Source organism: Liolophura sinensis, chromosome 9, assembly GCF_032854445.1.
Source record: "Liolophura sinensis isolate JHLJ2023 chromosome 9, CUHK_Ljap_v2, whole genome shotgun sequence".
NCBI lineage: Eukaryota > Metazoa > Mollusca > Polyplacophora > Chitonida > Chitonidae > Liolophura > Liolophura sinensis.
In genome coordinates this window covers 9,121,196-9,139,767 of record NC_088303.1, presented here as the reverse complement: position 1 = coordinate 9,139,767, position 18,572 = coordinate 9,121,196, and the positions used below count along the sequence as shown (strand labels likewise).

Genomic DNA, 18,572 nt, shown 5'->3' with positions numbered 1-18,572 from the left:
GCAAGTTTTCACAAATCCTTTGTTTATATTAATCCCCTTATTCCCTTTGTCTACGAAAGTTTAATAGTTATTCACTATCTAGCGAGTTTTGTATCGTAACAAATATCGGGCATGTTACAGCAAAACTTTACAGAGCTGAATATAGGCCCATTATTGGCTGATTTAGACTATGTATGCAGTTCACCACAGCGCTCCATTGCGTTTCAAAGTTAGACAGAGACAAAGTACGAAGGACACAAAAATAAAAGGCATCATTGTTCGACAAAACGGAATGTATTTCAACTAATTTTGTTTGCATGATGGAATCGAGCATGACCTTTTTGATCAGAATTTCCCTGGACTGGGTTCTATTTTTGTATTTGATATAGTCAGTAAAGGAAATCGGGTGGTGCCATCCAGTAACTGAACTTGTACATACGTATGTATACATAGCTCTCCATACGAATGAACACAATGTTCTCCGTGTATAAGGCCAGTGTGCCTTCATCATTGACAAATAAGATGTTTACCAAGGCCTCCAGACAAAATTCTTGTCCATATTGGCGATTGCCCCAAAAGATTTTCCTACACACCCATTGCAATTACCCGCTGTGGAAATGTTTTTCATATACGTCAATTTTTTGTCTGCACAAATTTGTTTCTGTCTGCCCACTGATAACTGACCCATAATGACGTAAGGCACAGACAGCCCGTCATTCCCTTGGGTACCGTGAACATTCAGAGGTATAAGATCATTCTCCGGGGGCACTAGCACAGGTTGCATTGATCCAAACTTACCATTGTCTTCGCACCACAAGTGGTGGATTCCTTGAGGTACAGGTACGTATAGGATTTGGTGAGGCGCCCGGTTCTGAAAATTGGTTGACTGGGTTTTGGTAGTATCTGATTGGTCGGAATTGAGAAGAACAGAATTTGAAATGATATTTGGTGCTGATTCCAGAGCGCACATGTTGTTGTTTTCTATAATTGTTCCCTGCACGAATTCAGGACGCCGTAAAGGTTCGCTTTGGTGTTTTGGTTCCTGCTGCGCTGTTCTGGTTGGCTGCTGTCGGTTGGCATCAGCGAATGTGTGATCTTGTACATGGCACACGTCTGCTACAGATGAAGCACTGGCTGATCTGGTTGGCTGCTGTTGATTGCCTTCAACCAATGTGTGATCTCGTACCGGATACACGCCTGCCACAAATGAAGCACTACCTGGTCTGTTTGACTGCTGCCGGTTGTCGTCAGCCAGTGTGTGATTTTGTACCGGACATACGTCTGCCACAGTAGCACTTCCTACTTGTGAACCTGTTCCTCTCTTCACCCTCGCTCTCTCTTTCAGTCGGCTCAGGATCTGGCATTTGTCGTGATTGTTTAGATCGGAAATGGTTTCAAAGAATCGGGAAACTTCAGCAATACACGTTTGGTAACCTATCGTGTAAAACGAAGGCATAGTTGACTCGGACATGGCTGAAAGGAAATTAACATACACTTATAACATCTTACAATTCGTCGTGCCTTATTAATGATAATATGTTAAGCACATTATTTTCATTTTTGTTTCAAAGTATATCATTTCATTTAATTACTGGTTGACAGATTTTCTTGTCTAATGTCTAAAGCAACAGAAGTGAACATTCATTTTCGTGAATGCTAAATATGAAGACAAGATAGCGTCCATTCAAAGACACACCCGCAGGATGGATTTCAAAATGTCCCGAAAGAAGTTGCAGGGAAGATAAAAGGGCAGGCGCTTGACCAGGGCACATGCCACCAAGGAAAAGTGAGAAAAGGAGCTCATACCTGGTTTACAGTGTAGAATCAAGTCCTGTATATATTTTACGGTCAGTTCTAATATGTCGGCTTTCTCCAATTTACTTGGCTTGACAACCAGCTGACGAAAATAAAATAAAGACAATAGGAAATAGATAATAAACAAGTAAATCGGATATTAATCGAGATATACATTGATTTATTTGTTTTATTAGTGATTTAAGAGGTAACACGTAATAATTTAACTGACTGGTATGACGGGAAGGCAAATCAGGTGCAGGCAATGCGACGTTGTACACAACTGAGCTAGCCAGGGATACACAGGGATACGTTTGTATTGTATCACCAGATTCGTTGAAGATTTACAGAACATGGTGAAGGGGAAACAGTGCCTGAACAGTTCGTGTAGGCATGAGTTAAAGTTTTTTGGAATGCAGCCTATTTCTACCTATACAAGTAAAAAATTAATTTTACTGTAGCATACAGTTTGGTATAGAGACGTATAGTAGCAGTGCAATGAAATCTTTTGTTTCAAACAAAGCCACAACCAATGCATTGCAGCTGTACTCACTTCCTTATCTCTACTATCAACGACCATGGATTTTAGCTCCATCAAACAGGCATTGATCCGATCTCTGCGCTTCTTTTCAATCATTGGTTTATTCGTCTGCAAAGAGTAATATGTTACAGAAATGTACATCATTTAGATTCAACAAACTCTGATTGGATATGGGCTGCAGTAATTTATTTGGTCAAGATTATGACTAATTATACTATGACTAAAAAAGTTGACTGTTATACATCAAGATCTAACTTTTTAAGAAATACTGAAAGTTTAACTGAATTCTAGGTAGATCAGAACATCCAAATATACATGCAAGGTAACTGTCAAACATCGACTTAATTTCTTTCTCATATATGAAAGAAATGACCTGGCATGGTTAAAGGTAGGGAACTGGCCCCAGTGCAAGGAACATTGCACCTTAAGGAACGAAACAGATTATAGTTGTGAAAGTTTCTCTTTTTCCTTTTCTTGCTACATGATAAGCGGGCGAATTATAAAATTCCAAACATACACCAAAATAAGTCTACATTCGCTCCCGGGGATGCATATAGGTGATAAAATCAAAAATATGGTAGCCTATTCCAGGCATACTGAAATGTCTTTTTTGTGTTTGATCCTGCAGAGTTGGGAAAATCACTGTCACAAATGTGAATGTATTTAATGGGTTACCTAAGGGTTAAATTTGTAGTGCAGTGATTTTCATAACTCAACAACGCCTAATGCCAAAAAAAGATATTTCAGTGTGACCGGAGCCAGCTACAATTTTTCGATTTTATGACCTATACATTGCTTCACTGCATTCTTGCTATATAACAGAAAAAGAGAAGTAAAACAGAACTGAAAAAAGAAATAGCCTTACGAGTGTGTCAGCTGCTGTTAGTCATAGCTATATTTAGTTTCGCTTCTTGAGGTGCACAGTTTTGTGCACTGGGGCCGATTCCACGCCTTACCATATCAGGTCCTTCACAGAATTCTCATAAGTCCCCACTATGACTTTTCCCACTATACAAATCCATCAAATATCAGGTTATAATAATTTCATACTATACTAGAAAAGCAACCAACCCTCTTTATAGACCTACATTCTTCACAGCCAGGAACAATAACCTGTAGCCAAAAGTTATGCCGCAGTCTTGTCAGCGCTGTTGTGTGTTGAACTGAACAAGCATTACAAAAGCATGCAACTCCACAGAACCCCAATTACCCCCAAGCTGCCAACCCATTCATGTGAGCTCAGCTCAAACAAACAGGTATGCACGCCGCAATCCAGGACCTATGTACCCGGGTGTAACAATTAAACATTTTTAATGTATAAAAACAGACCGATTTTGAGATTTGCATTTTCTTATCGTATCTATCTGGGGCCAATTCTCCGCCTTACCGTACCAGGCCTGGATTTACGATGGATAGTATGCAGCCTTACCCGAGTAGATTTCTTAAAGCCAGTAAGTTTCTTGTCCATGTTTGCTCCAGTCCCCTCTTGGGCGTCACTCATTCCCTGCTCCCAGACCCACACTGATCTTCCCAAATACCCATCTTCTTCATTTCTCTCCAACAATTTCCTTGACCAGTCATGTATATTCCTGTCACTTCTCATGCTATTCCATTGGCTGTTGAGATTTTGGCTACGGGAGATAACTGTACTAATCAACATTCCACAGTGAATAGCGGGTGATCTTGGACAAACAACGCAAAGTCACGTCTCATGATTCCCGAGAGTTCACCGATGGAAGGCGACTGACAACACAAGTGACATAACGAATTCGTCTTACGAATCTTGTCTTCACTGAACTAACATCTTAAAGTTATTTAAAAGGTAGTTTGGTTAATTTATAAACTGTAGTTATTTCGAGTTATAGACAAACGCATACATGTATTATTTTAAAGTTCTTGTATTGTGTATCTTAGAGCTATGGCGTTATCAGCAAATAAGTCTTCAAATTATTTTATTTCTTTATATGAGCATGTTTACCACTTAGCAAATCTGTGGAAAACTTCTTTAGCAGTTATGATGACTCAATCGAATGTTAGTGATGTTCAGACTTCGATGTTTTTAAAGTGCAAATGGTTTGAGTGTTTACTTATAAGATTGATCTTAAACTAGCAATATTGCAATAGGGCTTTCAAAAACATTCCTATTCTTTTACATATTTACGTAAAATCGGGCATCATTCTAACATGTCCTGTTCAGATCAAATCCTGAGTACTTATATGAACTTAACATTTTTCATTTCTGTGACCCAAATGTTTTCCATGCAATGGGAGTCATGTATAAAGACTAACATCTCTGAAGTTATCTCTCACACTTGCTCTCAGACTGAAATCCAAACAGGTTGTATTAGAAATCACAATAGGTGTGCATACATCTACCCTTATACTCAAAGAAAGCCTTCCTAAAGGTTCAGTGATTAGTGCATATGTTGTACATGTACTGTTTAAATGTTTACATTTTACAGAAAATTTCCACATTTAATAAGATGAACTGAGGTATTTTTTACTTGAAATAGTAATCGTTTACAAAGTGATACTAACAGTCAGTAAACAAGTACATATTCACGTACGGGTATATCCCACCCTTCACCCAAATAGCTGAACGTATACATTTGACGCTTGTGTCTTTTAAATTATGAATATGAAATCAACACTTTCGTAAAGTAAATAGGCGTATAAACCTACTGCAGCCTGCTTAAATGAGGACTACAAATCTAGGCTTTTTGAGTACATGTTTCAGTAAAGGTTTACTCATGACCGGTAAATGTTTACCAAGGTAAATGTTACCCTTTACATTACAAAAGTAAACGTACACTTTTATGTGACGTAAAACTTTACTGAATCAAATGTACTCCAGCTGCACCTTTTTCAGTGAACATTAACGACTGTTATAGACGGGAAACAGCGAAAGTCACGTTGGGATCTTTAAACCAGAAGCATTCTGCTTCTGTCAACCACTGAACATTGAAAAAGTCAAGCCCTGATCGGTTGTATTGTACGTGCAGTGTATAAGACACCAATGTGATAACAGTTTATGATATGACAAATTCGTTCAGATGAATCCCAATATTTTGCTAACCCTCATTATGATCATCTTGCAAAGTATTCATCCGAATAACGAACAGATAAAATATAGCCCCGAACGTGCAAAACTGGTCAATAATAAGATATTAATAATAAGATATTTCGTGCTACAGTACACTGAATGGCCTGGGTAGTTTACAAGAAAACAGAGCTATTGCTTCCACTGAGACTGACCGTCGTAGTGCAGCAGTCACAGTCATCATGGATGACAATGTCCTGTGTTGCATCGGTCAACAGTGTCCGTGCCTCAGATCAGAGGCAATGAATCACACGATAACAAAGGGACTTGGCTGAAGAAGCGGAAGAGTGGCGGACCGCCGTATTGTCCACTACCGTTAAAAGGTTATAATTGCCACTGACGATGTTGACTTTGTCTTTATCTCCCTTAGAGATTCTTTTGATGGACTTTATCCAACCCTGCTAAACTTGCCGATGTGAACAGCTTTTCTCGTATGACAGGTGACAGAATTGCCAGGTAACGTGCTAACTCGCCACCCTAAGGGACACTGGTCATTGTCCTGGCTTCTGGGTGTCGCGATCGCGCGTGCTATGATGAAGGTACCAGGCATTCCACGGCTCATCTTGCATGGCGTAACACGGGGTCGGGAATGTTCCGTTAGGTGTGTTTGGCTTGAGGAGGGAGTGGGAGCGGACTGACCTTTAGAGTGATATCTGCTACCAGAACTGGACATGTTTTAGATGTTTGCCTGTAGATGCCTGTATCCGCTAAGCTGTTTTCTGCCAAGCAAGAGGCACATGCCTGCACCATCACTGAAATCAAATTTATTAGATTTGTCAGAAATGTTGACATTAACCTCAAGGAATTAAACTTTTGTTTGTGAGAATGTTTGACATGAAATTTCAAAATGTAAATTTATATATCACATGAACTACGTATATTTTAAAAGAAGATCAATTTCTCTGAAACCGTGGGATGTGTGTTACTGGTCTAACTCTGCTTGTATTATGATCATATGCATCGACATTTAGGGCCACATTGTGGCACAGAAAGTTTGAGGGCACCATCAACATGTGCGTTGTCTTTCCGTCCAAACACATTAATATCTATTAATGTTGGGATTAACTTAGCCCTGTAAAAAACATCTTTCCACTTTGATGAAAAGGTAGATTGCCTTCGTTATGTAGGCCTAAGTCCACACGTCCTATTGCATCAGGATATCAATTTGTTACCAATTTACATCTCGACAGCAGATCTAGCTAGCTTCGAACATTTACATTATGTCTAAACAGATTAGATCGCTTTACAATAGTTATCCCATTGTTCGATCACCCTCATAATGACGATGCAAAGTTATTGATAATTTGTATACAAAGAGAAACTTTGGATTCTTGATGAAATGTTTGCACAGAAGGAACATGTATGAGTTGATTGGACGTCACAGTAGATCTGGTACCATTAAATAATATTCCGTCATGTGATTCTTCGGGAACAACCTCACTTCTCGAGGTGTAGCTGAAGACAAGAGTCTGGAAATGCGTTTCACAATTATACATTTAATAGTCTCTTTTTAAGCGCTGTACCAAGAAACTTACACATAAATCAGTAAATAACAGTAAACCCTGAATTTCCAAAGTACAAATTTTACAAACAAAGAGAACACTTGGCTACAACCGAGAGCTCTCAGACCACGCGTCAGAAGGTGTTGTATGGCTACAGTATAGTGTACAAAGGAGCCGTGTAAAGTGTCAGATTCAGCCCATACTGCTGTACATATGGGCGATCTGCGACATTTCTGATGAAGCCATGGTGCGAATATCACGAGTAGACAAATGAAAGGTCCGCGTGTTACTCTCACTGAAAAGAAGAAACGTGTTCGACAAAGATACTGTTTGTATCACTGGACGAAACCTCCTTTCCTGTTGTTCTCAACAGGGATTCGCCTGGTTCAAATATGTGTAGAATTGAGAGATACACTGTGTCAGTTTGTCTTCAAACAGGTGCTGGTAATGACCAAACATTCGACTCCTTCCCCTGATAATTAAAGATACACACGAACCCCTCTCTATCTAATTTGACATCCCATCTCGAATGTATTGCCCGCAGTTACAGAGTATGCGTTGAGCGTGCCACCTCCGGCCACTCATTGGAAAATCTCCGGCAAATGACGGAGATCAAATTCATTGAGACAGTATGATAGTTAGTACATACATGTGTTTGACTACGGTGATTGCCTTTTCATATCAACTTACCTTTTCAGACAGCTTCTTCTAATTATAGATGTCATTCTCACAACTACCACTGCTATATACCAGTACTGAATACATGTATAGACTTTAGCGTCTTGACTCCTTCATTGAATCCAGTCCCAGTAGCGATTGCCGTATTATTCACATACGCAGTTTCGGCCTATTTCTGTGCTGCTAATATTAACTTGTCATGGCGCATAAAGACTTCAGGTAAATGAAAATTCTCTTATTTTGAAAGGAATGAAAGCAATCGTTAAGTCAGGATTAAATCCGTTTTATTTTTCTTCTTCAGTAATTACACTATTTTAAGGACCCTGGCTTAGCGCTATATGTGGGAATAGGACCTAGAATTATACGGTCAGTATGTAGGTATTAACATTATACATAAGCTGTTTTTACTAGCCGCAACCATTACTATCTAAACAGATATTATTTAAGAACACGAGACTACACCCACTGTTATCTAATGGCCAGTTCCGTTTACATATATAGGACAATGCATCCAGCACCATATAAAGTAGGCTCAGTCAAATTATTTGCCCAAACTACAGGTGTACAAGAGAGCACGTGATGAACCAAGACTAACATCATTCTTAACCACATTTAACTGTCCATCGTCGCTACTTCTTCCATGAGCTACCTGTATTTTACAGCTTTCAAAATGCCGATAAGTTTCTATCCACCTTTACTTGATGGGTTTATGAAAAGTATGTTTTAGTAAAAAAAAAAAAAAAGTTTGTCTACAAAGAACCAAGCTATATAAGCAGAACGTCATCCTGTGACAGGACCTTGTTAGGCGACAAGGCAACGTTCATGAATGCCCATATTAACAGAGAGAACGACACATTAACTTCCCGTTTTTTTTTTCTTCTGGCACACTTGCACATTTTCCGATATTTTTTATCAACAGTCATAGAGAAAAAATAACTAAAAATATTGATCCAAACAGTTGACTAATTTAAATCAAGAGATATACACATCTGTACGTCACTTTGACCCAATTCCTTATCGACATACCGAAGATAAATATTTCTAGAACTCTTCCTAGGAAGGTCCAAGAGACTGAGTCAAACTCTTTTTCGAAATCGATAATTATCAATAAACCAGGAATGTCTTCTTTCGGGATAGACAGCTTTGGCTGTACAATTTATAGCTAGATTCTCTTTGGTTTTAACAAATAACGCGTTGACTTTTTCAGTGGCATTTAGAAGTTGTGTTGGAAAACATAGCAAATATATGAATCACAGCTACTATTTATTCAGTGAGCGACGATTCGGGATACATGTAGGTATTAATACCGTTATCAAGCATAATGATCAATTGGTGACAGAAATGGGTATTTAGAGAGAGTGCAAGATTATATTAGGAATTTTAAAATTTGTCGATCACATAGGCCTATACGGCCTTTTTCGGGGCTCTTTAGCATAGTGAAAAAATTTCGCCAGAGACGCTCATCTGTCACTAACCTAAAAGTGGAAGCCTCAGTGTTACATTTAGAACTGTAGAGGCCTTAATGTTACACTTAGAACCACGACCCTTAAACTCGGTGCACTGACCTCTAATCTTTTCAAGTTTTTGTCAAGTTTTCGGTTCCTTACTCTTTAGACCCCATGTACGTCTCGGGGGGACACATTAACTTTGAATGAGTGGAAACTGAATACGACAATCTAGTATCGCCCTTGGGCTGTCCCCTAATGTGCTTGGTCTGGATGGTACATCCACACAGGTAACATTGCATGGGCTACCGGGTGCAGCCAATCCAGCCCTTGGAGACTTAATGACGTCATATCTTTTAATGATGTCATGTTGTCTTGCTCGCCTGATGCAATTTGTGCAGACAGAGGATAATGATTTAAGTGACCCGTGTTGTTCCACCGAAAATTTGTCCTTCAACATTTTAGCACTTTTTTGTTGAATGCATTATTACTGGTCAACTAACACGGCATTTTTCTTGCCCTTCACACTGTGTGAGAGTTGGTATCGGCCGTGAACGTGCATTAGGTTTGTCTTGAATCAAAGCAGTATTATACATTAGCCTATACTTTTTTTAGACATTTTACTCTTATTTCAGTTTGTTTCTTCAACTTTAATATATCAGCTGTGCATTTGTGTACGTGTCTGTACGCCATCTCTGTAGGCAGACACGTTGTTTGGTACACATAAGTTGAGTGTGGTCATGCTAAACGCCATTGTGTCGTTTTTACTCTAAGGGTACTTCCAAATTACAAATTAATACCATGTACCCAGATATTACTAACAGACAGCAGGTCTAATTAATCCCATTGCTTCTAGGTACAGTAGCCAGTACAAAAGCGTACAATCCCTATTAGTGCTGATTACACACGGTGGTAGAAGATAGAATAGCGTAAGTTACACATGGTGGTAGAACAGACAAAAGCGTAAGTTACACACAATGGTGAACATAGAAAAGCGTAAGTTACACATGGTGGTAGAACAGACAAAAGCGTAAGTTACACATGACGGTAGAACAGAGAAAAGTACGTTACACAAGACGGTAGAACATAGAAATGCGTACGTTACACATTACGGTAGAACATGGAAAAGCACAAGTTAAACATGTTGGTAGAACATAGAAATGCGTACGTTATACATTACGGTAGAACATGGAAAAGCGTAAGTTAAACATGCTGGTAAAACATAGAAAATCATAAGTTAAACATGCTGGTAGAACATAAAAAAGCATCACTTACACAAGGTGGTAGAAAATAGAAAAGCATAAGTTTCACATGGTGGTAGAAAACAGAAAAGCATAAGTTAAACATGCTGATAGAACATAGAAAAGCATAAGTTACACATGGTGGTAGAACATAGAAAAGCATAAGTTTCACATGGTGGTAGAACACAGAAAAGTGTAAGCTACACATGGTGATAGAACGTAGAAAGCATAAGTTAAACATGATGGTAGAACACAGAAAGATGTAAATTACACATGGTGGTAGAATATAGAAAAGTACTAGTTACACATGGTAATAGAGCATGGAGAAGCTAAGTTAAACATTGCGGTAGAACACAGATAAACGTAACTTACTATTGTTGATAGAACATAGAAAATGTTAAGTTACACATGTTGGAAGAACATAGAAAAGGGTAAGTCACACATGTTGGTAGAACACAGAAAACAGTAAGTTACACATGGTGGTAGAACACAGAAAACTGTAAGTTATACATTGCGGTAGAACATAAAAAAGCGCAATTTACATATGGTGGTAGAACATTAAAAATAAGTTATACATGATGATAGATCATAGAAAAGGGTAAATTACACATGATCGTAGAAAATAGAAAAGTTACACATGGTGGTAGAGAATAGAAAAGTGCTGATTACACACGGTGGGAGAACATAGAAAAGCGTAAGTTACACATGATGGTAGAACAGAGAAAAGCGTAAGTTACGCATGGTGGTAGAAACTAGAAAAGTGCTAATTACAAATGGTAGTAGAATATGGAGAAGCGTAAGTTACACAAGGTGGTAGAACATAGACAATCGTAACTTAAACTTGTTTGTAGAACATAGAAAATGTTAAGTTACGCATGGTGGTAGAACATAGAAAACTGTAACTTAACGTGGTAGTAGAAACTGAAAAGCGTGCGGTAAACATGGTGGTAAAACATAGAAAAGCACAAGTTACACATGGTGGTAGAACATAGAAAACTGTACGTTACACATGGTAGTAGGACATGGAAAGTTACTGTAGGTTACACATTTTGATCCAATCTGTTCCAGTGTGTAAACTACACCACAACTGGTGACCATGCTTTATAGCTGAACGCACCTGGCTATTGTTTTCGGAAACAGTTTCCTCATGTATAAATAACCCCATTCAGATGAACACGTTTATCAAACTTATTTACATTACGCATGCCCATAAAAGCGATCCAAGCATGAAACGTATAGTTCATAGTGTTAAGCCCTGTAATAATTTTCCTTTTCATAATTATACGTTCACACTTACAGGGTGGTAATAGCGATAATAAAACATAGCCTTTAGCCTATAACCTATACTCTGAATAAAATTTTATACTTTTGATTCACAGTACTGGTTAAGGACTACAATCGAATTGACGAAGTGTGGGGGGGATACTGATCAGTTTTCTTTCTTAGCAGCCATACAAAACATTCCTTTTGAATCAGAAGTTTGGTTAACAGCCATGTCCGCTTCAGTCATGTCGTATTGCTTCCAAACTTTTATCGTGAACCCGATATCCGTCCAGATTTGCTTTAGATTTGATGACGTCATTGGAATAGCAGGATATCGACAATTACCGAAGCGGTAAAAGTTACAGCCCAATGAGCCAACCAGGACCACCCAACCCCCGGGACGGAGAAGTGACGTTACATTCTTCGCCGCTGCTTGGTAGCCGACCAAGGTACCAGAGGGAACAACGTCGAGGCAAAGACTCGAGCTGATGGCGTCAAATGGGGGAAACATCGATGGAAACAAAGGGTTTGGTTGCGTCATGTCGCAATGTAGAATACCTTTGATCCGGCTGCGTAAGTCGTCTTCCAAGCATGAGGAAGCAGTTCTGAGAACAGATGCACAAGCAGAAGTTACTTTATAACTGCCATCGCGGCAAGGAAAAATCACAACGAAAGTGTAATTAGAACAATTGTAAAATAACAATAGGTGCGAGATCCCTCAATATGTAGAGGCCCATTTCGTGCCGTCTTAATTGCACTCAGGCCCTCCATAAATGAATGATTGATGAAAAGTCATGATGTTAAAATTTGACTGGCCGACCGGCAGACAAAAAGATTGACTTACAGAGCTGCTTATATAGCCGCAGCTAAAGATTTATAGTCGTATATAAAATCGGATGTTGATTGTTACAATTATATCAAATGTCGACTAACAGACAATTACATCAACTGTTTACTGTAACAGACAATTACATCAAAGGTTGACTGTAACAGACAATCACATCAAATGTTTACGGTAACAGACAATTACATCAAATGTATACTATAACAGACAATTACATTAAATATATACCATACCAGACATTACATGAAATGTTTTACGGCAACACACAATTACATCAAATGTTTACTATAACAGACAATTACATCAAATGTTTACTGGAACTCTTGACAGAATGATGTTCTTTTATAGAATTTTCATCCGTTAAACGTCTGAACATTGAGCTCATGATTTGCTGCATGACGACGAAGCACACACCGGATAGTGCCCGGACAGCACAGTTGGTAGAGCGTCCGCTTCGAGACCGGTAGATCCAGGATCAATCCTTGATCGAGTCACACCTAAGACTTTAAAAGAGGAAGTTGTAACTTCCTCGCTTGGCGTTCAGCATAAAGGGGATAGTGCAACGACTGGTTGACCCGTATCAGTATAATGGCTCGGGCGGGGCGGCTTACTTGCCTTCGGTAAGTCGTCTCAGTGAAGCAGCACTAAATAAAAGAGCGGTGGAAATCCGTCCTGCAACAAGGAGGCACATGCACCATAATGATTCCTTCGTCGTCAAATGACTGAAAAATTGTTGAGTACGACGTTTTGGAAGAATGAAGAAGCTCTGCTTAGGTAACAACGAAGGCTCTACACCTGTAAAAATGAAGTTAGAACATTTTTTCTAATTCATAATGTTAAAATTCATAAGCCCCATTTCGATTGCAAAAACCCATTGCATCCAAAAGACGTTATAATTATTCAAAAACCAGTGCCATGCTGGATACTGGGCGGAGTTCAACATGTTTTGACGGAGGGCAACACCAGTTTCCTAAATTGCTATCGATCTTACTGTAAACCCTGTTTCTGCCTCTGCCATATTTGAAATTGTTTACACGTTTTGGTATAATATAACCTTAGTAAATGAATATAATTTTATCTGTTGTAGTATATTATCTCACAGAAGTATGGTTTTAAAGCTGGATGTTAGGACATTTTGTTATAAAAAAACAATGTAGTCTATTAACTGAGGGTGTCGTGTAGGATGTGTTACTGAGTACTGTTTGTTCTTACCGCATGTTGATGTACCTATTGTGAAACAAATTACTCTCCACGCCCATTCCCCAGCATGTCACTGTTTTTTAAATAATTATGACGTCACCCAAGGCAATGAGTTCTTGGTGACGAAACTAATCTTATGAAGTTCAATATTATGAATTAGAAAAAGTGTTTTATTTTGATGTCCATTGCAAGACTATGAACTTCCAACATATCAATGTGTAGAGCTTGCGATGTTTCGTGTCACTAACTAAAGGCAATTTTGGTAGCAAGTATGACTGATTTTACGGGCAGCTGAATATAGGCGATTCTCTAATATAAGAAATAGAATATAACAGATGCTACAAATGACAAGAGCGCCATATGACTTGCGAAACAGCAAACTAATGATGATAATACAGAGAGATGCTACATGTGTTACATGCCTCTCCTAGGCCAAGACTATCGATTTTACAATCTTTATCTATAGGCACTGGAAAAGTTATATACAACTTATATGCAGCTGACATGCAGCAGTTATTGGTCAGTGCAAGTTGTTTTCTGTGAATATTAACGCTCCTTACCCTTTTTTCTGACGACCGCTTACGTATTCAAAGAAGTGAGAAGAGTCATTGGCCTGTGGATCGTTTATCAGCCACCGCCAGACGGCGTTCCGATTGACTTCGCTAAAATCACTGAGGTAGATGTTAGAGAAGTGAGGAGCAGCGCTGGTTAAATTATACACAGTTGGTCCGGTGCCCACGTCCAGAAGCATTTCGCCGGATATTTCACCTAAGATGAAACACATATAACATATATGTAAGATTTATAAATGAGAAGGAATGCTTGGGGTTTTAGGTCGTACTTAACAACTTTTCTCTCAAATGACGAGTAAGTGCTTGGGCTTTAACGTCATATTTAACAATTTTTCAGTAGAGTGTTGTTATGCATTTTATGTACCTCCTTGTTGCAGGAGGGATTTCCACCGCTCTTTTATCTATTGCTGGGGCCTCCGTGGCTCAGTCGGTTAGCACGCTGGCGCGCGCTAGCGCAGCGTAGTGACGCAGGGGCCTCCCACCAATGCGGTCGCTGTGAGTTCAAGACCAGCTCATGCTGGCTTCCTCTCCGGCCGTACGTGGGAAGGTCTGTCAGGAACCTGCGGATGGTCGTTGGTTTCCCCGCGTCCTGTGCCAGGTTTCCACCCACCATAATTCTGGCCGCTGTCGTAGAACTGAAATATTCTTCAGTACGGCGTAAAACACCAGTCAAATAAATAAATTTATCTATTGCTGCTTCACTGAGACGACTTACCGAAGACAAGTGAGTTGCCCCACCCGAGCCATTTTACTGATACGGGCCAACCACTTGTTGCACTATCCCCTTAATGCTGAACGCCAAGCGCGAAAATTACAAATTCCTCTTAGGTGTGACCCTACCTAGGATTGACCCTTCATCTACCGCTCCCGAAGCGGACGCTTTACCAACTGTGCTATCGACCCGGTACCTCAAATGTCGCCGAATGAATGATAATATCGTCAGCTTATATAACAGAGGTCGCGTGTTCAAATCCAAAATCGGCTTTGGGATTATGTGACGAGTTTTATGAGTTACCTAACGAAGGACGGTGATTTTACTCCGGCTTCCTCCATTCTTAAACTTTCCTCATCCTGTTTACATCCCGAGCTACCAAACTTTTTCAGAGTGCCGCCATATGGTTGAAAAAGTCTAGGCTAATCAAATAAATAAATTTAGCTATTGTCCTCCATTGCAATGTATCTGACGTAATGGCTTGATTTCCAGACAAAACACAATATGGCTGGTAAGAGGTTAGTTACGGACACGTGCATGTAGGCTATTATTACTATAGATGACGGAGAGTATACGCAAAATTAAAGACTTACCAGAATTATAGATTTCCTGAAGAGAATCAAAAATGAAAAGTCTCATTTGCTTTTGACCCACCGGTCCTTCAATGGTTCTAAAATTAGTACTGCAGTAGGCCTCTGGGTCAAACTTGCTGTAGTCTGCAGTATACTTTGGGTTCTCCATGATTTACACCAACAAGAGCCTCATCTGAGCTTGCCACAATTCTGCTATAAGGTGTTATATATACATACGCATATATAGGAATGGTTGGGTTAGAAAATATCGGAGTAAGACAGCTCTACTGTTGACTGGACTTTGACCTCCTAAATTTTGGCAATGCTTAACGTGCCATGTATTAATTTGTACACGTGTAACAGAATTACTTGCGGTTCACGATTATGGAATTTTCCACAGCTGTTAAGGTGTCGATGACCAAATATGATATGATGCACTTAATATGACATGTTTCAGTCTGATACTTTATATATGCATATGTATGCACGTAACAGATCTGGGACATACGTGGTATGTCACGTACTATCCCCAATACACTGCTGGACTTTTGCTTAAGGCCGTGCTCATGAATGTGTCAATTGTAGGACGGCGGTTATGGTCACGAGAGCCTGTACTAAACCAGTGCTCCATGATTTATATATTTGATTGGTGTTTTACGCCGTACTCAAGAATATTTCACTTAGACGACGGCGGTCAGCATTATGGTGGGTGGAAACCGGGCACAGCCCGGGGGAAACCCACGACCATCCGCAGGCTGCTGGCAGATCTTCCCACGTACGGCCGGAGAGGAAGACAGCATGAGCTGGACTTGAACTCACAGCGACCGCATTGGTCGAGAAACTCCTGGGTCATTACGCTGCGCTAGCGCGCTAACCAACTGAGCCACGGAGGCCCGCAATGCTCCATGACATACCTCGTGACTTGAAAACCCGTGGCCGAAACAGCGTCGAATATTTCAATACTTGTAAAGGAATATATAACCGATCAGCCAAGAAAACGATTGTGAAAAATCTTACACTTTCATTATTCAGTTCTCGCACCACTGCAAATTTTAGCTATATTAAAACACATATTAGTATGTAGCCGTTTTTTTTTTTTTCGTATTTTTTTGTATTTTTATTTTTGTATTTTTTTTTTTTTTTTTTTTTTTTGACTACGACTATGGACAGAATATCGATCTGCACGAGAGGATTTCAGCTATGATGTTATCATTGGTTGTATCAGTGCATGCCTTTCAGCAAGGATTATATCACTTTTACAGTGATCGTATAAGAAAGACAAGGAACAAATATGTAACTATATAGTCAATTTCCTGAACTGAGACTCGAAAGCTGTAGAGTTCAGGGTAATGTGTAATTTAATTCTGAAACGGACATGACATGAAACCCAACTAAACACCTAGCTAACACCTACTTAGTGTTTAAAGTGTAAACAGTAGCACCTACGATACGAGTTCTAACATGCTTCACAACTCAGGTTTATTTAAGTAATATAGCTCGTTGTTTTGACGCACTTTCGGGAAGAGGTACATGAAGGTAGATTTCGAATTTTATTTTTCGATTTGTGCTCATTTTTTTGTTCATACAACGGTTGTTATTTTTATGGATGAAGGAGACGGAAAAGTAAACCACAGCCGTAAAGTCGCCGTGATGTTAATCTCCATGCATGCTATTTTATGTCGCATAGAAATTCACCAGCAAAGTGACCCTACGTGCGACATCAACCGATTATTTAAACCAAGGTGCCCGAACAGTTGAGGCGGGGATAGGATTTCACCACCATATATAATGCTGGGAGCTGTCGTATAAGTGAAATATTTTTCAGTGCACGGCGTAAAGCACCAATAAAATAAAATAAGTAAATAAATTAAGGACAACATACTTATTTCAAAGATGGCTCTCCCGTATCCCTATCTTTTCTAAATGGTAAGTCTAGAGGAATGTAGCCTGATGTATATTGCTTGTGTGCATGTTTAACATATTCTATTATAGAAAAACAGACAGTAACAATTTAACTCTACCAAAGCATGTTTTAGTAGGGCTTTTTGTATGATGTGAGCTAGAGACCTTGTCATGTATACTAAGCGACAGGGACTTATCTTGCTACGACTTGAATCACACGCTGAATCTCAGTCAAAAATAAGTGGTTTGGTGGTTTACCAGCAACACAGCGATGCTGGCATATTATACGATACAAAAGCCATTCTGGGAAATCGTGGACACTTAACTAGGCGGTTAAAGAGCATAGAACTAATATTGTCTAGTTCGTCTCTGTTTGGGTTAAATGAATGGGCTTAAATTCCTATATCTGAAATAGGGTGATGTCTTTAAATCACTATTGATGGTAGCTTAAAATGGTTCAACCCCTATGAATTTCGTGCAAATTCCAGTGAAACGTTGAACACTTTGACCACTTTGACAAAAATCACCGCAGTTAATTTTTAGAATTTTATACAATGTTATATATTCGACTAGTGACGACCTTCTAAAGTTTTAACAGATTTTCTTTTTCAAAGTGTAAAAGGTATCGCACTAAATGCATATCATATCATATTTTAGAAGGATCCGTTCCATTAGTTCCAATATGGCCGCCAAACTAAGTGACCAAGAGGAACAACCTGAGCAGGTCTTTAGGGCAGTGGACCCCGAACTACAAAACTGTTGCAACACTGCGCCAACAGAAACGTATCCCCTCACTGTATGTTACCGTGGAGTTACACCAGTCGCAGGTTGCGATTGCTTCGTAAAACAGGCCCCAGTTGAATTAGACTGTATGACTAAAACGGTGATTTTCAAAGATTGATGGTACATGTGTAGGGTTCCTATGGATTCGCAGTGCAGGATTTTTCTTATGTTTTTCAAAAGATTGAGATGAGAAAGTGATTCATGTATGTACCTTGTGTCAGCACTGATGGTGCCATACAAGAGGAGTAACTCACAGATCATCGTAGTTTCAGATTTATCCCCCTTGTTTTAAAGGACATTTGAAGTATCGACACTGGTGAAAACTGCGCGCAGAGCGGACGGGTGTATCTGCTGACATATTATATTGTAACGTTAAAGACATAAAGATGAGAAGCAAGAGAAAAGTGCATGCTATTTGCTCCCTGTACGTCACTGTCGCGTTAT

General features: G+C 39.4%; 1 protein-coding gene across 1 annotated transcript; it reads right to left on the bottom strand.

Annotated features, from left to right (window-relative positions):
- Positions 1-11,709: 11,709 nt before the first annotated feature.
- On the bottom strand, positions 11,710-15,612 carry LOC135475107 (phenylethanolamine N-methyltransferase-like). Its single transcript, XM_064754849.1, has 3 exons — positions 15,465-15,612; positions 14,148-14,355; positions 11,710-12,148 (listed from the first exon to the last, which is right to left on the bottom strand). The coding sequence occupies exons 1-3, from the start codon at positions 15,610-15,612 to the stop codon at positions 11,710-11,712; spliced, it is 795 nt and encodes a 264-aa protein (XP_064610919.1).
- Between the last annotated feature and the right edge of the window lie 2,960 nt (positions 15,613-18,572).

Bases quoted from the DNA above. Each gene is read 5' to 3' on its own strand.
- LOC135475107 (XM_064754849.1), bottom strand. From the start codon at position 15,612: ATGGAGAACCCAAAGTATACTGCAGACTACAGCAAGTTTGACCCAGAG. The intron at 14,356-15,464 runs GTAAGTCTTTAA...GTTTCATCTTAG, and splicing joins TCAGGAAATCTATAATTCTG to GTGAAATATCCGGCGAAATG. The intron at 12,149-14,147 runs GTAAGGAGCGTT...ATCTGTTCTCAG, and splicing joins AGCGGTCGTCAGAAAAAAGG to AACTGCTTCCTCATGCTTGG.